The sequence below is a fragment of the Dromiciops gliroides genome, chromosome 1 (genome assembly GCF_019393635.1).
Source record: "Dromiciops gliroides isolate mDroGli1 chromosome 1, mDroGli1.pri, whole genome shotgun sequence".
In the NCBI taxonomy this organism is placed as follows: Eukaryota; Metazoa; Chordata; class Mammalia; order Microbiotheria; family Microbiotheriidae; genus Dromiciops; species Dromiciops gliroides.
In genome coordinates, this window is record NC_057861.1 from 313,666,075 (window position 1) to 313,690,268 (window position 24,194).

At 39.9% G+C, this 24,194-nt stretch overlaps 1 protein-coding gene across 1 annotated transcript in view; it reads right to left on the bottom strand.

Moving 5' to 3' along the window:
* ELAC1 (elaC ribonuclease Z 1) overlaps positions 1-23,457 on the bottom strand; it is a 31,059-nt gene extending 7,602 nt beyond the window's left edge. Inside the window, exons 1-2 of the mRNA XM_043977597.1 lie at positions 23,040-23,457; positions 19,045-19,209 (exon numbers count right to left, since the gene is read on the bottom strand). Coding sequence (XP_043833532.1) covers positions 19,045-19,201 — 157 coding nt within the window. The 5' untranslated portion in view covers positions 19,202-19,209; positions 23,040-23,457. The remainder of the gene's footprint in view (positions 1-19,044; positions 19,210-23,039) is intronic.
* Between the last annotated feature and the right edge of the window lie 737 nt (positions 23,458-24,194).

Sequence of the window (24,194 nt, forward strand, 5' to 3'; positions counted from 1 at the left end):
TGGAAATCAATCATCCCTAGTTTTGAGAAAAATCCAAACACTGTAATTTCACAGTTAAGGACTATATTTAATGCATATCAACCCAGTTGGGCTGATGTTACTTGCCTTTTGGAAACTTTACTGTCCCCAACTGAGATTACAGATATTATCTCAGCAGGAAATGCCCTTGTTGCGAAAGGTAAGGCCGATGTGGAATGGCCTCTAAAGGATCCAGAGTGGAATTATAATGATGATAGGGATTTCCAAAGATTAAAAGATGCTAGAGAAACACTTCTGAAGGGAATGGAATCTTGCTCTAGAAAACCGGAAAACTGGCAGAAATTTTTAAGCCTACCTCAGGAGGCTAATGAAAGACCAAACAGATTTTATGATAGACTTTGTGAGGCCGCTAGACAGTACACCAGATTGGATCCAGTAGATTTAAGAGATTCCTGTATCATTCTCAACACATTTGTTTATAATTCACTGCCAGAAATACGCAGATACTTTCTGAAACAATGTCCAGACTGGAGAAATCTCTCAGTAGATAGAATTAAGGAACTTGCAAATTATGTCTTTGACTCACGTGAGGAAGATCCAGATCACCCTAAACAGAGCATTCTGGCACCAGCGATTCCTAGTCAGCCATGTGGACACTGGAACAAGGACACTAAGGTGTGTTGTTACTGTCGTAAGGAGGGGCATGAATTGAGAGAATGTAGGACTTGGAGAAGAAATTCTAATTCTAATTACAGGCGAAATCAAAATAGAAATAGATCTTTTTGGAGGAATACAGAAAGGCAGTACCAGAATAATGGTAACCAAGACCCCCCTCAGAAGAGGACACAGGAATGATGGTGTCTTGGGGAGGAATGGAACATAGATAATGAAAGCCATATATTCCCAGATCTGGATTTTTTGAATGCACTTGTGCCAGTCCATTCACCTCCCCAGAGTAATGAACCACATGTCACCTTAAAAGTGGGGGAGACTTATTATGATTGTCTGCTAGACACAGGAGCCTCTAAATCAGTATTAGTAAGCAAACCAGATGCTGGGTGTAGACCTGTAGGATTTTTGAATGTAGTGGGAGTCTCAGGAAAGAGCCAGAGAGTGGCAAAATTGAATCCTCGCATGGTATCTATGGGGCCCTTAACAGTGGAACATTCATTTTTACTCATGCCTGATGCCCCTGTAAATTTATTAGGTCGTGATCTCCTTTGCAAGCTTAGAGCAACCATATCTTGTGCTCCAGATGGGGCTGTCTCCTTACAATTGCCAGAGGATACTGTTCATTTATTACCAATTTTACTTACAGAAGCTCAAGGAACAGCAGGGGAGGTATCCAAAATCCCCTCTGACATTCCTGAGTCTTTATGGGCCTCATCCCCTAATGAGGTGGGGCTCCTTAAGTCTGCCATGCCTGTTACCTTTAAAGTTAAGGGGGGACCACTCCCCTCCATTCCACAGTATCCATTGTCTAGGGAAGCAATAGAAGGGATCACCCCTATAATTGAGGCTTTGAAAAGCCAGGGTATTATTATTCCATGTCATCACTCTCCATGCAATACTCCCATTTTGCCAGTTAAAAAACCCAAGCCTGGGCCAGATGGTAAACCTGTTTATCGTTTTGTGCAAGATCTTAGAGCGATTAATAATTATGTTATTCCTAGACATTCCATAGTTCCAAACCCGGCTACGATAATTTCCTCGATTCCCTATGAATCTACATGTTTCACAGTGGTAGACCTTTGCTCTGCCTTTTTCTCCATACCAGTACATGAGGACTTCCAATATTTATTTGCTTTTACCTGGAAAAATAGACAGTGGACCTGGACTAGACTCCCACAGGGATTTGTAGACAGTCCCACATTATTTTCCCAAATTTTACAGCAGGATCTGGCCTCTATTACCTTTAAGGGCTCCATACTAGTACAATATGTAGATGACTTACTTTTGGCCTCTCCTAATGCTGAAATTTGTCAGGAAGATAGCCGTCACTTACTGCTGGAGCTGCACAAGAGAGGACACAAGGTTTCCAAGACAAAGGTACAATGGTGTTTGCCCCAGGTAGAATATTTAGGATTTATTTTGGCTGCTGGAACTCGCTCTGTCTCTTCTAAGAGAGTCCAGGCCATTCAACAACTCTCTGCCCCCACTACTAAGAGGCAGTTGAGAGCCATTCTGGGAGCAGCTGGGTACTGTAGACAATGGATACCCTCTTTTGGTGAAATTACTAAACCCCTCATAGCTCTTACAAAAAGTTCTGTTCCAGACAGTTTACAGTTGGATCCCCAGCATCTCTCAGCCATAAAAGAATTAAAACGGGCCTTGTTATCAGCACCTGCCCTAGGACTGCCAGATTATAGTAAGCCTTTCACTCTCTTTGTGCATGAACAAAGGGGGGTGGCTTCTGGAGTCCTGACTCAGTCACTGGGGCCTAACCAACGTCCTATAGCCTACTATTCAATTCAGCTGGACCCTGTAGCGGCTGGAGCGCCACCTTGCCTTAGAGCAGTGGCGGCCACAGCGCTTTTGGTAGAAAAAGCCTCTGATTTGGTCCTAGGTAACCCTCTAACTGTGCAATGCCCTCACGAAGTGGAGGCTCTCTTACTACGTCACAGGACACAAGCCTTTTCAGATCAAAGGCTGGCTAAGTATGAAATAACCCTGTTAGGTAATGAGAATATCACTTTAAAACGCTGCACAGTTCTTAATCCAGCAACACTACTCCCTAACTTACCATTCTCGGGGGAACCGTTGCATGACTGTGCTTCTTTAGTTGATATGGCTGAAAAACCCCGTGACGATCTTTTTGATACACCTTTAGAAAATCCTGATCTTGTCCTCTATACAGATGGTTCCTCATTTATGAGAGAGGGAACCCGTTTTACTGGAGCTGCTGTAGTTTCTGATTATGACACCCTCTGGGCAGCTTCTCTGCCTTCCCATTTTAGTGCACAGGCTGCTGAACTTGTGGCTCTTACACAGGCCTGTAATATAGCTAAAGATAAGAGTGCCACCATTTTTACTGACTCAAAATATGGCTTTGGCATATGCCACTTTATTGGTATGATTTGGCGTCAACGAGGCTTTCTAACATCCTCGGGCAAGGCTATTGCCAATGGGGACCTTATCAAGGACCTCTTAGATGCCCTAAAACTGCCTTCTTCCCTAGCCGTTGTACATTGCCCTGCCCACACAGGGAATAGTGATCCTGTTTCAAAGGGAAATGCACGAGCCGATTCTGCAGCCAAGCTTGCTGCATTAGAAGCTCCTGAACATGTATTTAACCTTTCACCTTCTGAGGATATTCCTTCCAACCTAACCTATGACGATTCTGAAGTAGAAAAGTGGAAAAAGAAATTTAAGGCGAAACAGATCAATGGCATCTGGGTGTCTCCGGAAGGTAAGCCATTTCTTCCCCGGAAATTCTACCACCAGGTATGCCTCTCTGTTCACAGAAAAGGCCATTTTGGTACACAAGGCATTGTAGACTCTATTAAGAGAACCTGGATAGCACCAGGTGTGACTAATACAGCATCTCGAATCTGCTCGGGCTGCTCCACATGTCAGTCTTATAATCAGTATGCTTTTAAGGCCAAAGCTTATGGAGGGCGTCCTCTAGCATATACACCTTTTGAGCACTTACAAATTGATTATATTACTATGCCAAAAGCAGGACATTATAAATTTTGCCTTGTTATAGTTGATCAGCTCACTCGGTGGGTGGAGGCCTTTCCCAGCCCCCGAGCCACAGCTGCCTTTGTTGCCAAAATTCTTCTTAAAGAGATAGTACCTCGTTTTGGCCCACCAGCCCGCATCGATTCTGACAAAGGCACACATTTCACTGATTCGATTTATCCCAAATCTACTCTTTCTTGGGAGTGACTCCAAAATTCCACACGCCCTACCATCCACAAAGTTCAGGCCAAGTCGAACGTATGAATAAAGAGCTTAAGAGTATGATTGGCAAATTATGTACTGAAACCCATTTGAAATGGCCTGATGTTCTACCATTGGCATTATTCTATCTACGAAGTAGACCAAGAGGAGAACTTCATATATCTCCTTATGAAATGCTTTTTGGTCACCCTCCTATCCAAGCTAAAACTTTTTCCCCAGTTTATACATCACTGGTGGGAGGTGATACTTCTGTTGCTTCCTATATACAGGAATTACAGACCAGGCTACGTGAACTCCATGAGGCAGGAGCTGTGGTCCAGGCAGGACCATTAGACTTTTCATTGCATAAGTTCAACCCAGGAGATAAAATATATGTAAAGAATTTTCAGAAACCAGTGGAACTCAACCTGCCTGGGAAGGACCTTTTCAGGTATTATTGACAACTCCTACTGCCATTAAAATTGGTGAAAAAGACTCATGGATTCATTGCTCTCATATAAAGCCTGCACCATTCATAGGTGAAGAGATTTCAGATAGACCTGAGGTAGACGCTAAAGAGGTAAAAACCCTAAAGATAGCAACTGTTAAAGAGCAAAGAGAGTTCAGAGGAAAAAGGCAGTTCCCATTTAATAATCCCACTGATCAGTTAAATGCTTTGGGACTCAGTCTTCGTAAAGTATCAGGAGACGGAAATTGCCTTTTTAGGGCTTTAGCAGACCAGCTAGAAGGTCACTGTAGAAATCATCTCAGACACAGACAAGAAGCTGCTTCTTATATGATTAACCATAGACAAGAGTTTGAGTCTTTTATAGTAAATGACTCCCCTTTTGAAGAATATGTTGATGAATTAAAGAAATTTGGAAAGTGGGGAGGAAATGATACAATTGTAGCATTTGCTAAGCAGCATCAGCTGAATGTTGTGGTTCATCAATTAAATCAGCCTTTATTGAAAATCAGTGGCACAGACAAAACTGATGCTAGAGAACTCCACATTTTCTACCATAAAGAACATTATGACAGCATTAGGAAGATCAATGACAATTCAGAAACCCCTGCCACTTTGGCATGCAGAGAATTGGGGAACCAGTTAAAACAATGTGGCATACCCCAAACTCTAGCAGCTTAAATACCTTAAAATTTAACAAGCATTTCCTTCCACAGGCAAAAGCACTGAAGCACATGGCCTAGTTTTCTGGCCCACCTCAATTTCTCCCACCCTTTTCCCTACCCTATACCTATTTTTTTTTTTTTAATCCTTTTTGCTTTTTGTTTTGTTTTGACTTTTGAAAGGCACTGAAAAGACCTGGAATTCACCACACCTTTAAATTCTTTAAGAGCACAAAAGGGTGCTTAGCGAATCTTTTGCCTTTTATTTTTGGTTTTTGGTTTTGCTTTGTTTTTTTTTTTTTACTTTTGTTTCTTTTGCTTTTCTTTAAAAACCCGATTTTGTGAACTAAGTGACTTTTCAAAGGCATTTTAAGTATATGCTATTGAATATTGAATCTTGCTTATTGAAGTCTTATTTCTTTTTGATGAATTAATCACCACTTTAAGTATCTGCTACTGTTATACTAGAGAATTCATGTATAAGATGATGTGGTCTACTTGCTAAAAGAAGATTATGTAATAATGTCTAAAAGAAGATTATGTAACAATGTCTAATATAATCAGCTATTTACATTCGTTTATTATTTATATGTCATTATACTCTGGGTATGGTTTGGAATTATTGTATATATCACTAATATATTCTCAGTTATGCAGCATAGCACACATTTTTACCATCATATTGTCTTTGGTGAAATTAATGAGATTTCAGAAATATGGAAACTTATCATTTCAGAGACTAACTTGCTGTGAACTCTGATGCAGGTCCTGGAGAGAATATATGTGCAACAAAAGGAGAGACAGGTATACATAAGTCCATGGTTTGCTTATGATGGTGACTATGTAGAGCACAATTACTAGGCACAGTCCAGTATTCATCCTCTCTCCCTCCTAATTTAACCTAATTTAACTGAACTTACTTATCTTTTTATCTCACTCAGTTGAATTCACCTGTGGCCTAGCACAATCACTGGCTGTCTCGGAACCATGAGATATGGTATGATAACCTTTCCATAACATTTTCAGGTGTCATGAACACATACTAAATTTGACTTTGATCCAGACACATGGTGGTAAAAAGTGTTACTGATTGCAAAATGCTATGCTAAGGTTTAGTAAAAAAAAAAAAAAATACAGCAATTCAAACAGTTAAAGAAGAAATCCAGCTTTCCAGACCAGAGTCCAGAATCCAGAATCCAGACCAGAGTCCAGAATCCAGTTTTCCAGACCAGAATCCAGTTTCCTCCTGATGACATCTTACCACTTCAAGAAGACAAGAGAACTCAGAGACTTTATATGAACTGTTTTGCTTTATTAGCTTTTACTATCTCCTTTCTGTTATATACTATCTGTAACATGTACTCTCTGCAGAGGCTCTCCCTTTGCAAGACTAATGTCAAAGCGTTGGTTCATGAGGAAAGAAAAAAAAATCGCCCCTCTGGACAAAACTTTCCTCTCTTCCTTTTCTGTATTGTTGTTCGCATATTATTAGTCAGCAGAAGTTATTATATTCTTTTTACTGTTCCATCAAGGAAACATTCCATTTCTTGAGGAAGCAAAGGGGGGAAATGTGGTAAAATATGAAAGTTTTTAACAGTCGGTTAGGATAACTGAAAGACGCCAGTTTTTCAAGGACCACCCTTTTGGGGAGGAGATGAACAGTCCGCCTGCTGCGCATGTCAGACTGCCTGCCGGGTACAGTCCGCCTGCTGCGCATGTCAGACTGCCTGCCGGGGTTTTTTGACTTCCGGGGTGGAGAGAAGGGGAGTAGCCTTTTTTGCCGGCTTGGCGGGACTCCTGGCGGCGCGGGACAGACGGTCTGACTCACTCCAAAGGTGGCCTAAATCGGTTTGGTGAGTTTTTATAAGGAATATAGACTAAGCCTAGATTTAAGACGATTTGTACTGTATTTCTATTTTCCTATCCTTCTAATCAACAACACCTTATATACAATAAAGGCTCTATCTAGAAAACCAGAAGCTTCTTCCATTTACTAGTCTGGGAGATAAATTAAGGGAAGGGTTAAGTAGGGGAGATTTATGATCTAATATCCAATTTTAAATCTCACAATATATTAAAACACCATACAAGACAGCTGTGGTAGAGTGGAACTATATTAACCAGGGAACTAAAGACCTCGGTTCAAACCCAGGTTTGGTCCTTATTAGCTGCACACAACTTTGGGCAAACAACTTAATCTATATATGCCTCAATTTTCTCAGCTCTAGTAGGGGGATAATAATATCTGTGTCATCTACCTTAAAGGCCTGTGGTGAGGATCAAACAAATTAATGGACCTAATTCTGCCTGTAAACTGGAAAGTACAATGTAAATGTGAGCTTTTATTAGAAAATATCATTCAACAAAGATTCAGAAAGCTTAGGTTCTGATATCAAATTTCTGAAAAACATTTGATAACTTAGTGACTACTGATGTGCAGTTAATAATAAGCAAGTCTGAGATTTATGACCTGAATTATCTGTTAAATGGGAACAATAATGTGACCATCTACCTAACTTAAAGGGATACTCTGTTTTGTTGTTGTTGTTTTGTTTGTTATGGTGGGGCAATGAGGGTTAAGTGACTTTCCCAGGGTCACACAGCTAGTCAGTGTCAAGTGTCTGAGGCCAGATTTGAACTCAGGTCCTCCTGAATCCAGGGCTAGTGCTTTAGCCACTGTGCTACCTAGCTGCCCCAGGGATACTCTGGATACAGGAAATCTATATATTTTGAGCTACTTTGGAAGAAGGCATTATACTACAGATGCCCAACAAGCTCTGATGACAACCTCCTTCTTGCAGCCTCTGGGCATCTGAAAAACTGACTTTAAAAGTAGATGACTCTCCCAGAAAGGCTGAAGGAGGTGAGTAGAGCTTTATTCAGGTATTCAAAAGCCCCAAGAAGTGGCCCCAAATGTCTTAGGAATAGAGGGAGAGAAGGGCACAACTCAACACCAAGAAAGATTGTTTCCTGTGGAGGGGTATGAGTGACTATGGGGCAGATGCCCAAAGACTGGCATGTTATCACATCCCTAGAGCTTGCCTTCAGGAGTTTCTTGCCAGCACTTTCTTAGTATAACACCATCACTTGCCCTCCTCCCCCAGAATATCTAAACTAAGGCTCCTCACCATAAATATAAATTCCAAGCATTATTTAACTTTTCTCCGGCATGTAAATTACTTAAGGAGTAATAATATCAGCCAATTAACAAGTATTTACCGAATACCTACTACTTAAAGGCACCATACTTGGTACTAAAAAGGCATAAGACTGGTCTCTATGAAGAAGCTTACTAGCTATTTGTGGAGACAGGAATCACACAGAGAACAATGCAGCACAGGAGCAGCATATAATTAAGGGTAACTTCTCTCTTTCCGAATGGAAGGGCTGTAGGAGTTCAGAAGAAAGGGAGATTAGAGAAGACTAAAATGGACAGAGAAGGCATCACAGATGAGTTGTTGGGACTTGAACTGGGCCTTGAAGATATAGAATTGAGTTGAAGCTGAGTACAGAAGGCATTCCAGGCAGGGAGAGCAATATAAACTAAGGCAGAGAGGAAAGGTAGAATGAGTCTGGGGAAATTAATCTGACAAAAAGAGAAGGCGCCACACTTGTCAAATCAGGTACAAAGCCCTCACCTAGAGATATGATTCCTTCCATGATTTGGGCCCTAACTGACCTTTCTAGCCTTCCCTGTCATTTCCCTTACACTACGAGCATGCTATAATTCCCCCTCCCTGAATTAGAACATAGCTCCTTGGGGCAGCTAGGTGGCTCAGTGGATAAAGCACCAGCCCTGGATTCAGGAGGACCTGAGTTCAAATCCGACCTCAGACACTTGACACTTACTAGCTGTGTGACCCTGGGCAAGTCACTTAACCCTCACTGCCCTGGAAAAAAAAAAAAAAAGAACATAGCTCCTTGAGGGCAGGACTATCTTACTGTTGTGCTTATATCCATATTACCTAGTATAGTGCCTAGAAGTAGTATTTAATAAATATTTACTGATTTTCCTCAAAAATTTTTGTCTATGGGGGTACAGAGCCAAGATGACAAAGTGAACTCAGCAATTCTGAAGCATTCCTAACGCACCCCTCATACCAAATTCTGAGGGAGATAACCAACAAAAAGTCAGTGAGTCATTTTTCCTGCTCAGGGAAGCTTAGGAAGACAGAAAGAGACACTTGGGTGGGGGCTGGCTAGAAGCAAGACCAGCCAGAAGCACCACCAGCTCTGGGACTTAGAGGTGGCAGCAGGAGCATTGTGAGTGCCCAACAATGCCCAAGGTCATGAAGGAGAACAACACCCAGTAAGAAAGACATTCCAGGTAGATCCATGAGCTAGCATTGGGTATAAAATCAGATACCATTTGGCAGCTTCATTGCCCAGTACCCAAGGAGCAGTTGTGAGGGAGGAGAGGCCCTACCTGGGTAAGGACCCAAGTGCAGACAAGGAGGGCAGTGACCAGACCACACCCTGGGTCATATCACTCTGGAAGAATGGAAAACTTACAGAACAACCCTAGCTGTGGAAACAGCAAGACTTATGTCCTGAAGCTCAGGCCAATCACCAACTACACCCAACCCCCAGAGGTGAGCAGAGCTCAACTCTAACAAAAAATCAAATTCAAGAAATAGGCTGTTAAAATGTGAAAACAGGGGCAGCTAGGTGGCACAGTGGATAGAGCACTGGCCCTGGAGTTGAGTACCTGAGTTCAAATCCGGCCTCAGACACTTAACACTTACTAGCTGTGTGACCCTGGGCAAGTCACTTAACCCCAACTGCCTCACTAAAAAAAAAAAAAAAAAAGTGAAAACAACAAAAAAATTAATTTGACCAATAAATTATTTTGTTGACAAGGAAACTCAAGATACAAACTCAGAAGGAGGCAATGACTTGAAAACATCTACAAGCACAACCTCAAAGAAAAATGAAGATTGGTCACAACCCCTAAAAGAATTCTTAGAAGAGCTAAAAAAAAGTGATTTTTTAAAGCATAAAAATTTTTCACAAGATTTTAAAAATCAAATAAGAGAAGTAGAGAGAAATGGGAAAAGAAATGAAAACAATATAATAAAATTATGATAAGAACTAACAGTTTGGTAAAACAAGGCACAAAAAAACACTAAAGAAAAAGACTCCTTAAAAATCAGAATTGGCCAAATGATAAAAGAGGTAAAAAAAAAAAAGAACCTTACTAAAGAAAATAACTCCCTAAGAATTAGAATTAGTCAAGCAGAAACTAATGACTCCATGAGACATCAAGAAACAATAAAACAAAGTAAGAAGAAAAAAAAAGAAGAAAATGTGAAATATTTCATAGGGGAAAAAATTGACCTGGAAAAAAGTACGAGGAGAACTAATTTAGGAATTACTACACTACCTGAAAGCCAGGATATAAAGGAACCTAGACATCATATTTCAAGAAATTATAAAGGGAAACTGCCCATATATCTTAGAACCAGAATGCAAAGAAGAAACCTGAAGAATTCACCAATCACCTCCTGAAAGAAATCACCAAATGAAAATTTCCAAGAATATCACAGCCAATTTCCAGAGCTCTCAGGTCAAAGAGAGAATACTGTAAGCATCCAGAAAGAAACCATTCAAATGCAGTGGAGCCATAGTAAGGATTACACAAGATTTAGCAGCTACCGCTATAAAGGAACAAAAGGTTTAAAACAATATCCCAGAAGAGAAAGGAGATAGTATTACAACCAAGAATAACCTACCCAGCAAAACTGAATATAATCCAACAAGGGGAAAAAATAGATACTTACTGAAATAGAGGACTTTCAAACATTCCTAATGAAAAGACCAGAGGTGAATAGCAAATATGACATTTAAACACAAAACTCAAGAGAAACAAAAAGGTAAACATGAAAGAGAAACCATAAGGGATTCAATAGGGTTAAACTGTTTACATTCCTATATGGGAAGATGATACATGTAACCCTGAAAAACATTATGATTATTAGGGCAGTTAGGCGTCTACTTAGAGGGCATGGATTTGAGTCTATTTTGTTGGGATGATCTCAAAAGAAGAATGGAAGGATGAGAAAGAGGGATGCTCTGGGAAAAAAGAGGAAAGGAGATTAGGGAAAATAATCTCACATAAAAGGCATGCAAGGAAGAACTTTTATGGTAGAGGTGAAAATGGTGGGGGAAAGCAGACAAGATTTTAACTTCTCATCTTAACTGTTTCATAGAGGAAAGAATATATATGTGTGTGTGTGTGTGTGTATAGACATACATTGTGGGTACAGAAATTCATCTTACCCAATAGGGAAATGGGAAGAGAAGGGGCTAAGAGAAAGTAAGGGAGAGGTTAAAGGGGAGGGCAAATTAAAGGAGGCAATGGTCAGAAGCAAAACAGGCTCTTAAAGAGAGGACATGGTAAAAAAGGATAAATAGAAGAGAACAGGATAGAGGGGAAATACAGTTAGCAATCATAACTGTGAATGTGAATGTAATGAACTCACCTATAAAACAGAAGTAGAAAGGGAAAAGGACCCACATGTACAAAAATATTTAGAGCTGCTCTTTTTGTGGTGGCAAAGAATTGGAAATTGAGGGGTTGCCCATCAATTGGGGAATGGCTGAATAAGTTGTGGAATGTAATAGAATACTATTGTGCTGTAAGAAATGATGAGCAGGCAGATTTCAAAGAAACCTGGAAGGACTTGCATGAACTGATGCTGAGTGAGATGAGCAGAACCAGGAGAACATTGTACATAGTATCAACAACATTGTGTGTTGATCAACTGTGATAGACTTGATTCTTCTCAGCAATACAATGGTCCAAGATAGTTCCAAAGGACTCATGATGGAAAATGCTCTCCAAATGCAGAAAAAAAAAAGAACTATTGAATCTGGATGCAGATCGAACCATACTGTTTCTATTGTTTTTCTTGTTTTTCTTTTTGCTCTGATTCTTCTCTCATAACATGACTAATACAGAAATATGTTTAATGTGATTTTACATATATAACCTATATCAGATTACTTGCTGTCTTGAAGAGGGTGGAGGGAGGGGAGGGAGAAAAATTTGAAACTAGAAATCTTACAAAAACAAATGTTGCGGGGGGGCAGCTAGGTGGCACAGTGGATAAAGCACTGGCCCTGGATTCAGGACTACCTGAGTTCAAATCCGACCTCAGACACTTGACACTTACTAGCTGTGTGACCCTGGGCAAGTCACTTAACCCTCATTGCCCTGCAAAAAAAACAAACAAAAAACCAAAATAACAAATGTTGAAAACTCTCTCTAAATGTAACTTGCCCAGGGTCACACAGCTAGTAAGTGTCAAGTGTCTGAGGCCGGATTTGAACTCAGGTACTCCTGAGTCCAGGGCCAGTGCTTTACCACTGTGCCACCTAGCTGCCCCATACTACTGTGTTTTAAGAAATGATGAGCAGGAACAAGTTGTGGTATATGAATGTAATGGAATTCTATTATGCTGTAAGAAACGATGAGCAGGAGGAGTTGAGAGAAACCTGGAAGGACTTGCATGAACTGATGATGAGTGAGATGAGCAGAACCAGAAGAACATTATACACAATATCATCATCAACTGTGATAGATTAGATTCTTTTCACCAATCCAACGGTACAAGGAAGTTCCAAAGGACTCATGATGGAAAAGTCTCTCCAAATCCAGGAAAAAAAAATGAACTGTGGAATATGGATGCTGATTGAACAATACTATTTCTTTTGTTTTTGTTGCTGTTGTTTTTCTTTTTTGAGGTTTTTCCTTTTTTGCTCTGATTCTTGTTATAACATGACTAATGACACACACACACACATATATAAGCTATATAAAATTACCTGCTGTATAGAGGAGGGGGGAGGGAGGGAGGGAGAAAAATTTGGAATTGGAAATCTTATATAAACAAATGAAAACTATCTCTACATGTAACTGGAAAATAATAAAATACTTTTATCAGAAAAAAAATGATGAGCAGGCAGATTTCAGGAAAACCTGGAAATACTTACATGAACTGATGCAGAGTGAAGTGAGCAGAAACAGAAGAACATTGTACACAGTAACAAAAAGAACTATGGAGTCTGAATGCAGATCAAAGTATACTATTTTTACTTCATTTGTTGTTATTTTTTTCTGAATGTGGAAAGCATTTTCCACCATAAGTTTTTTGACACTGTCTTGGATCATTTCATTGCTGAGAAGAGCCAAGTCTATCACAGTTAGATCCAAGCTTTTTGGGGTCAAAAAGGCATTATTTGACAAAAACTTCTGGGAGAACTGGAAAACAATATGGCAGAAACTAGGTATAGGCCAACATCTCACAGCATATACTAAAATATGGTCAAAATGGGTACATGATTTATGCATAAAGGGTGATACCATAAGCAAATTAAGAAAGCATGGAGGGGGCAGCTAGGTGGTGGGGGCAGCTAGGTGGCGCAGTGGATAAAGCACCGGCCCTGGATTCAGGAGTACCTGAGTTCAAATCCGGCCTCAGACACTTGACACTTACTAGCTGTGTGACCCTGGGCAAGTCACTTAACCTCCATTGCCCCACCAAAAAAAAAAAAAAAAAAGAAGAGAGCATGGAAAAGTTTATCTGTTGGCTTTATGGACAAGGGAAGAATTTAGGACCAAAGAAGATATAGAGCATTACAAAATGTAAACAAGATAATTTTAATTATATAAAATTTTAAAACTTTCACACACACACACACACACACACACACACACACACACACAACCAATGTAACCAAAATTATAAGGAAAGAAGAAAACTGGGAAAGAATTTTTGCAACAAGTATCATTAATAAAGGCCTCATTTCTCAAATATATAGAGAACTGAATCAAATTTATAAAAATATAAGTCATGCCCTAATTGATAAATGGTCAAAGGATATGCACAGGCAATTTTCAGAGAAAGAAATCAAAGCAATCTAGTCATATGAAATAATGTTCTTAATCACTATTGACCAGAGAAATGCAAATTAAAACATTTCTGAAGTACCACCTCACACCTATCACAGTGGCAAATATAACAAAAAAGGAAAATGTTGGATGTTGGAGGGGATGTGGGAAAACTGGGATGCCACTCTATTGATTTAAGGGGGTTTTGGTTTCATTCTAATTCTTCTTTTACAATATGACTAATATCTCTGGGGCTTGCATGTAGTTAGTGACTGGCCTGAGCTTCAGGACATAAAAGTCTGTTGTTGTTGTCTTTTAGGTGATACATTACAATCGTATTAAACATATTTCCACATTAATCAGAACAAAAGGAAAGAAAACACTCAAGAAAAAATAAACAAGAACAATAACAATAAGGCGACAACAAAAGTGAAAATAGTATGCTTCAGTCTGCAGTCTGACTCCATAGTTTTTTTCTGAATGTGGAGAGCATTTTCCACCATAAGTTTTTTGACAATGTCTTGGATCACTGCATTGTAGGAAAGAGCCAAGTCCATCGCAATTGATGATCACAAAATGTTGATACTGTGCAATGTTCTCTTGGTTCTGCTCACTTCACTATACATCAGTTCATATAAGTCTTTCCAGGTTTTTCTGAAATCCATCTGCTTATCATTTCTTATAGCACAATAGTATTTCATTACATTCATATACCACAACTTGTTCAGCCATTCCCCAATTGATGGGCATCCCCTCAATTTCTAATTCTTTGCTACCACAAAAAGAGCAGCTATAAATATTTTTGTATATGTGGGTCCTTTTCCCTTTTCTCTTTAGGATACAGACCTAGTAGTGGTATTGCTGGGTTAAAGAGTATGCAGTTTCTTTTTTTTTTTCTGATAAAAGTATTTTATTTTTTTTTCCAGTTACGTGTAAAGATAGTTCTCAATATTTGTTTACACAAGCTTTCCAATTTCAGATTTTTCTCCCTCCCTCCCCTCCCTCCCCACTCCCCTAGACAGCAGGTAATCTGATATAGGTTTATATATATATATATATATATATATATGTATATATATATGTATATATATATATGTATGTATATATATATATAATAACATTAAACATATTTCTGCATTAGTCATGTTATAAGAGAAAAATCAGATCAATGAGGAAAAACCTCAAAATAGAAAAACAACAGCACCAAAAACAAAAGAAATAATACGTTTCAATCGGCATCTATACTCCACGGTTCTTTTTTTTTCCCCCCTGGATTTGGAGATCCTCTTCCATCATGAGCCCCCTGGAACTCTTCTGTACCATTGCACTGGGGTTATGCACAGTTTCAAAGCCTTTTGGGCATGGTTCCAAACTGCTCTCCAGAATGGTTGGATCAATTCACAGCTCCACCAACAGTGCATTGCTAATCCACTATTGGTGGAGTTGTGAACTGATCCAACCATTCTGGAGAGCAATTTAGAACTATGCCCAAACACTGGCCCTGGATTCAGGAGGACCTGAGTTCAAATCTGGCCTCAGTCACTTGACACTTACTAGCTGTGTGACCCTGGGCAAGTCATTTAACCCTCATTGCCCTGAAAAAACAAAAACAAAACCCAATTGTAAAAAATTGTTTATATATGTAATTAGGAAAAAAAATAAAATTCTAGAACTATGCCCAAAGGGCTATAAAACAATAATACCACTGCTAGGTTTATATCCCACAGACATCCCCAAAAAGAAAAAGACCTATTTGTACAAAAATATTCATAGCAGCTTTTTGTGTGTGATGGCTAAGAATTGGAAATCAAAGGATCCCCATCAATTGGGGAATGGCTAAATAAGCTGTGGTATATGATTGTTATGGAATATTATTGTGCTATAAGAAACAACAAGCAGGATAACTTCAGAAAGGTCTGGAAAAACTTGTATGAGCTGATGTATAGTAAAGTGAGCAGAACCAGGAGAACGCTGTGCACAGTGACAGCAATATTGTTTTATGAAGAACTTTGAATGACTTAACTAATCTCAGCAATACAATGATCCAAGACAATTCCAAAGGACTAACGATGAAGCATACTATCCACCTCCAAAGAAAGAACTGATATTGATTGATCACAGACTCAAGCATACTATTTTTCACTTCTTTTATATTTCATTTGAGTTTTCTTGTACAAAATGATTCATATGTGGGCAGTTAGGTGGTACAGTGGATAGAGCACTGGCCCAGGATTCAGGAGGACCTGAATTCAAATCTAGCCTCAGACACTTGACACTTAACTAGCTGTGTGACCCTGGACAAGTCACTTAACCCCAACTGCCTCATCCCCACCCCCAAAAAAGGTTACAAAATGATTAATATGGTTATATAATTGCACGTGTATAACCTATATCTGATTGCTTACCACCTCAGGGAGGGGGAAAGTAGAGGAAAGGAGGGATAGAATTTGGAATTCAAAACTTCAAATAAAAATGTTTATTTTTGTAAAAAGTTAAGAAATGCTAGCTATAGCAGTAAGACAAGAAAAAGAAATTGGAGTTGAATAAGCATAGACAACAAGAAAATTATCACTTTTTGCAGAAGACATGATAACATACTTTGACAATCCTAAAGATATGACTAAAAAACTAATTGAAACAATTAACAACTTTAGCAAAGTTGCAGGATATAAAATAAACCCACCCAAATCATCAGCATTTCCATTCATGACCACTAAAGCCCAGCAGGAAGAAATGGAAAATAATTATAGACAGTAGAAAATACTTAGGAGTCCACCTGCCAAGACACACAGAGCAATTATGTGAATACAATTACAAAACACTCTTCACACAAATAAAGACAGATCTAAATGACTGAAGAAATATTAAATGCTTGTGCATAAGTCCAGACAATACAATAAAAATGTCAATTTTATCTGTTAACTTACTAATTCAGTGCCATACCAATCAAACTACCAAAGAAATATTGAAAGAGCTAGAAAAAATTATAACAAAATTCATCTGGAGGAACAAAAGGTCAAGAATATGAAGGGAATCCATTATAAAAAAAAGGGAAGACAGCCTTTGAGTACTAGATCTCAAACTATATTACAAAAGGGTAATTATCAAAACAATTTGGTACTCTTTAAGAAATAGGGTGGTTGATCAATGGAATAGATTAGGTAGACAATATAAAGAAGTTAATGAGCACAGTAACCTAGTGTTTGATAAAACCGAGGTCCCCAGCTATTGGGACAAGAACTCACTATTCAACAAAAATTTCTACGAAAACAGGAAAGTACTTTTTGCAGAAGATATGATGCTACTCCTAGAGAATACTAGATGGCAGAAAAGTAAAATGACAGATGCTGGAGAGAATGTGGTGTGGTAAAATAATGGAATTTGAGAGGTGCCTAGGGGTCCCACCTGAATGACCTAGTACTGTTTGGGAAACCAACTAGGGATAATTGGATAATGGGTCACACCTGTCCTGTCCTGAGTGGTATGCTGCTGATGTCAGCAGAAGAACCACTCTCTGATCCAAGCTTGAAGGACCTCCCTTTCGGAGGAGGGAGAGTAAAAGTAGAAAAAGGAATACTCGCTGAGGGGAGAGCTCTTTTCCTGTCAGTTTGTCCTGTGGGCTCCTTTTCTGGTCGGCTTTCCTGTGGCCCTTCCAGTGGGTTTTCTGGGAGGCTCTTTCCTGTCGGTGCTGGGCTGCACAGCTGTCTCCTATTGAAAGCTACAGACCCCAGGTGTGAGTTAATAAAACGAGTCCGGAAGTGAGTTTGGGGATTGTATAGGCTTTTGTAGAGTCAGGGAGATTATCCATTTTTCTTTTCTCTATTCCCTTGTCCTTGACTTTATTAATTTCACCTTACTGTGTATTTTGTTCTCATTAATAAAATCTGATTTGTTTGTGGAAAAGAGGCTGTTAAGCTCCTTTCTTATTGGTCTGGGAGAAATAACTAAAAAGGGCAGTTCAGAGGGGAGGATGCTTTGGACCTAGAGGTCCCTCATTATTTTCTGAACCCCAATATTACAGTGAGTCGCCCCCTTAACTCTCCCCATATTAAATTTGGCCCCTACAGTGGGAAAATAAGTATAAGAAAGCACTGTTGGTGCCACTGTGAACCAATCCCACCATTCTGGAGAACAATACAGAACTACGCCCGAAGGGCAATAAAAGTGTACACTCTTTAATCCAGCAATACTATTACTAAGTCTATACTTCAAGGGGATCAAAGAAAAGGGAAAAGGACCTATATGTACAAAAATATTTATGGCTGCAATTTCTGTGGTGGCAAAGAATTTGAAACCAAATGGATGAACAAGTTGTAGCATGAGTATATATGTGGTATATGATTGTGCTGTAAGAAGTAATGAAGGGTATGGTTTCAGAAAAACCTGGGAAGCCATATATGAACTGATGCAAAGTGAACAGAACCAGAAGAACAATTTACACAGTAATAAGCAATACTATAAGGAAAATCAACTGTGAAAGACTTAGCTACTCTAATCAATACAATGATCCACTACACTTCCAAAGGACTCGTGACATAAAAGGCTATCCTCTAGACAGAAAACTGGACTCAGCAATGTACAATGAAATGTATTTTTTTTTTCCTTTTCACTATTTTTCTTGTGTTTGGGTGGGGGGGCCAGGGGACATAGGTAATGTGGAAATGTTTTACATGACTATGTATGCATAATGGGTATCATATTTTTTGTCTTCTCAATGGATTGGGGAGGAGGTGGAAGGAGGGAGCAAATTGACTAAAAAAAATTAAATTAAAATTTTCACCCATCAAAATCCTATATATTTTTAAAGCCCAGTACAAATCCACTTTCCTATGAAGGCTTCCCAACTGCCTCAGATACAGGCATTTATGCCTCGACATTTTTATCATTCTCATTACAATGATCAAAATCAACTTATTATTGTATTTATTCAAGGAAATTCTCTAACGTCAGGAACTTTCTTATACATCTTCATATTCCCAAGTAACAGGGCAAAGTGTCTCACAGGTAATAAGCACTCAATAAATATTTGGTGAATGAGAGAGAAGTCCCAATAGGTAAGATGGGACCAGATTAAAGGATCTCAAAAAAAGGCAAAATGATGGGATTTCAAGAGATTCTCACGAATAAGAAAAGCACTCAAGATACACTGACTGACTGACCTGCTTTAAGTTGGCTTTTCATGAACTGTGTTTGTGTTCCTTCCCCACAATCAAAGAGCCAGCAGGCACCTTCACATCGGAGAGCTACTGCAGAGGCTCCCCTGGTGGGTGACGGGTATGCAGAGCCCGTCCCTAGGAAGGTTACATCCATGGACATCTTCTACCCTGAAACAACAAATCACAACCTCTGCATTACTGGTAGAAGGTGAATAACATTCTGTGTGCTAGTGTCCTCTGATAGGCAACCCAAAGTTTATAGTATGTTATGCACAAACTCAGGGGAGATTTGAACAACTCCCAATATGCTTCTTACCACCAACTTCTAAATCATACAGGACCGACACATTTTTTTCTATATATTTTTATTTGTTTCATTCAGTGTTTCCTAATTACACACACAAAAATTTAATATTAATTTTTTAAAACTTGAAGTTCTGATTTCTCTTTCCCTTCTACCCTCCTTGAGAAGGCAAGCAATTTGATATCAATAATACATATGAAATCATGAAAAACATATTTCTGTATTAAGCATGTTGCAAAAAAAAGACAAAAAAGAACTCCCATGAAAAATAAAGAAAGCAAAAAAGTATGCTTCATTCTGCATTCAGAGTTCTTCAGTTCTTTGAAGGTGGATAGCATTTTTCACCATGGGTCCTTTAGAATTCTGAAAAATTGGGTTTTTTTAAAAGCCAGTACCAATAAACCAATTAATTAAAAACAACACAGAATTCAGGTTAGGAGATAAGACATTAAAATAATGCTCAGCAAACTCTGGGTGACTCTGAAGTCACACTGAGGTCCTCTCTCTTTTTTTTTTTTCTTTTTTTCTTTTTTTTTTTAGTCAGGCAATTGGGGTTAAGTGACTTGCCCAGGGTCACACAGCTAGTAAGTGTTAAGTGTCCGAGGCCGGATTTGAACTCAGGTACTCCTGACTCCAGGGCCGGTGCTCTATCCACTGCGCCATCTAGCTGTCCTGAGGTCCTCTCTCTCCAAATTCCTATAGCCTTTATAGAAATCATTTTGGCTCTTGATCCTATGTTGTTCTTATTCAGCATTATTTTTTTTAGGCGTATCTAACTCTTCATGACCCCATTTGGGGTTTTCTTGGCAAAGCTACTGGAGAGGTTTGCCATTTCCTTCCCTAGCTCATTTTACAGATGAGGAAAACTGAGGCCAAACAAGGTAAGGGACTTGCCCAGGTTACACAGGTAGCATCCGAGGGCCAGACTTGAACTCGGGAAAAATAAATTTTCTGACTACAGGCCCAGCAAACTATCCACTGCACCACTCAAGATGCACTGCTAAATATTAATAATGAATAATAACCTAGTTTAAGATTGGGTGGACAGGGGCAGCTAGGTAGCACAGTGGATAAAGCACTGGCCCTGAATTTAGGAGGACCTGAGTTCAAATCCAGCCTCAGACACTTGACACTTACTAGCTGTGTGACCCTGGGCAAGTCATTTAACCCTCACTGCCCCACAAAAAAATTTAAAAAAATAAGATTGGGTGACAGCAAGTGTTGTAGTAGTAGAGTGCTGGGCCTGAATCAGAAAGATCTGAGTTTGATTTCACCGTGTTTGTCTCAGTTTCCTCATCTGTAAAATGAACTAGAGAAGGAAATCACAAATGACTCTAGTAGTCTTTGCCAAGAAAACCCGAAATAGGGTCATAAGAAACAGACACAACTGAAAAATGGACAATAACAATATATTAAAGCTGAGAACAGAGGCCTGAATAATACTTTTTAAAGTAGGTATCATGATGTATTATGGTATATGTATCTAAACTTCTGGGAAAACACATTAAAAAAAATTGTTTTTTTTTTTTTTTGACACATTTCTAACAAAACGCTGAAACAGCACTCCGCAAACCCTCTCAGAAGCTGTAAAGCAATCTTGCTTAATTTTCCCTCCTTTCATCTCTAATACCCTAGCCTCCACTTCTGCACCACTTCCCTTTGGGAATACCCACCAACACAAGAAGCAGAAGTGCACTGGTAAATGGGAGTTGGGAGAGCTGGGTCTCAGTCCTTTTTATCTTTAAAAAGATGTGTGACCTCAGGAAAATCACTAGATTTCTGAATCTCCTAGGACTGGCCCTGGCCCTGGAAAAACAATTTCAAACCTTAACTCTGACCAGCTGAGTGACCTTGGGCAAAATGACTTCACTCTCCAGGGCTCTAAGTAACTTTTCTGGGGAACGAGGAGAAGTTGTTACTTTTCTTTGAATTTCTACTTACCCAGCAGTTATTTCCTTTCCTTCATACTGCTTCTTGTTAAAAAAACAAAAAACTTTTTTACACATATGCAAAGTCAAGCAAAGCAAATTCCTACATTGGCCAGATTCCTTCACCTTTGCCAAGGGGTAGGTACCATTAGAGATGCACGGAGGTGGCACAGTGAATAGAGCACTTGGTTTGGACTCATCTTCCCCGAGTTCAAATCTGTCCTCAGACTTATCAGCTATGTGACTCTCGGCAAGTCCCTTAATCCCATTTGCCTCAGTTTCCTCATCTGTAAAATGAGCTGAAGAAGGAAATGGCAAGTCTTATCCAAGAAAACCCCAAACAGCATCACAAAGGGTCAGAAAGGACTGAACATTAGCATTACACATCTTTCCAAAACAGAGGTTCTTAACAGGTAGGTGAGGGTTTTTAAAAAAATTTTTTCTTTCTTTTTTGAATGTCCATAGCAACACAACTTTTTTAACTTTTAAAAAGGTATTTATTTATATTTTATATAAATTTATTTTATCTCATATGGCATAAGTGTATAAAATATATTTTATATTATTTTATAAATTTGTAACATTTAAAAAATTTTAAGCTCAAATTTTTCTCCCTCCCCCCATCCTTCAGGAAGGTAAGCAACATAGCAATTATACATGTGAAATCAAGCAAGATATATTTGCATGTTGTCCGTGCTGCAAAAAGAAAAAAAAAACAAGAAAAATATGTGAAAAAAATTGTACTTCAATCTTCACTCAGAGTCCATCAGTTTTCTGGAGGTGGAGAGCGAGTTTCCATCATAAGTCCTTTGGGGCTCTTGGATCATCAATCATAATTGATCAGTTTTCTTCTGGTTTTGCTCACTTCACTTTGTCAATTCATGCAAGTCTTCCCAGGTTAAAAAAAATACAACTGATTTCAACATAATAGATGTCTTGCAATGCAGTGTACTTTTTATACATTTACAAACATTATTCTGAGATGGGTGGGGTCTATAGATTTCACTAGACAGACAAAGGTTCCAAAACACAAAAAAAGTTAACAATCTCTTCTTCTAAACCTACACATTACAGAGAAAGCATAGGTCTGAATCAGAAGGGGGGTGGGGGAAGGATGTCCATAACAGCAATAAAAATCACTAATTCTGTCCTTATCCCTAAAAACGGAGGAATTTCATTGCCCCGCATAACAAAACATAAACAAGGGAATTGAACTTCCAGTTTCTATTGCTATGTTTTTGTGTAAGACTTTTATGTTTTTTGAACTTAAGGAACACAAGTTCTTAACTAACTTCCCAGACTTCGGGCTTCATGGGAACTTCTAGTTAGTTCTACTTTCCCATTTTATAAATCACAAAACTGAGGCCCAGGGCCAGAAGAAGTCACTCGTCCAGCCCAGGTCATTTGGGAAGGGGGGAGGCCAGGTATCAAATTCACTGGGGTCCCAGGACTCCCAACTCCGCCCCTCCCCGCCCTCGCCGCGAACTTTTAACAAGCAAGCAAGACTAGGCGGCGGCTGCAGCGCCCCTCCCCCCCCCCGCCCCCGGCCCTTGCACCCCGGCAACCCTGCGGGGGATCCGCCGGATGGCACCTGGGCGGTCCCAAGCAGATACCCCACAGCGAGAGCAACCCAACGAGTAAGGGACCGCAGGACGGCGCACGCGCAAGGGCGCGGGGCCACAGCCCCGACCGGACCCTAAAAACCGGGAGCGGGGAGGGGAGGGTCAGCCTGGACTCTGGGACCAGAACTCTAGGGCTCTACTCACCTATTCTCGGGGCAAGCCCCCGGGGAGGAGTAAGAAGACAAAGAAGAGCGTCTCTCCTCCTGGGGACCAGGCGGGAGCTGGGGGTACTAGTACAAGCACCGACCCAGCCTCTCGAGGCTGAAGGCTACCACGCGGGGACTTAGCGGGGCGTGAAATAAGCAGCGGGCGGAAATGTGTCTCCGGCTTCTCTTCCTCCCTACAATCACTTCCGTGTCCTCCCCAGGAAGCCGGGTGGCCTCGGCTTCTCCGTGATGTTCTCGGGCCGCCCGACGCGCCTCAGGGAGATGCTCGCTCAGTTCCGACGAGCGGCCCCCCCCGGAGCGCGTTCCCTCCAAAAATCCACGTAAAACAAAATCCCACATCACACACGTTGTGTGAACTCATTAGAGTCTGGTAATGGAAGCTGGAGAAGTCGCAAAGCTCTCCCACTCCCCTCTTTGCTGGATGTGCCTTGAGCGGAGCCTGGAGACAACCTGGGGGAAGGGGGAGGGGGGCGAAACAGCTGAACGAGTCCCGGAGATCAGAGATTCTCAGCTGTCTTTAAAAACCAAACCGAACAAGCGAGCAAAAACCACGTATTATTGATGCCTTTTGTCGACGCCCTTATTTCAGGGAAGCAGATTAAGGAATTCCAATTAATTGGAAAGAATTATCGGGAGAGGCAATTATGTGGCAGAGCTGAAATTAGAAGATATACGTCCTAATTCGCAGTCCTGTGCTTTTCCTACTAAGAAACACCCTCCCCTCTTTTTTCTGAATACCCTCCTTTTTCATTTCTGGGCTCTGCGAGTTGCTGTTTGGTTTACTTTTATTTTGCTTTTGAGGTTGAATGAACTATGCAAAGGAGAGAGCAGGATTTAACACAGGTGTAAAAAAACTGCCAAAAGTATGAAGAGACAATTTTTAAAACTGAACCATCCTTTTAAAAATGGTTATTTTTAAAATTTTGAACTTAGCTCCCCAAAGCATTTTTCTACATACAGCTAAATACAAGAAGATTCTATATGAAAACTTGCATCTCCATGTTATAACGCTTACTTTAAGAAAAAAAAAGTAACAAATTCTACGCTAGTTTCAAAACGGTGCCTATTGTCTAAGCTTCTTCTGTTCTCTTCTCTGCATTCTGAGGTACCTTGGTGGAACAGTGGGTAGAGC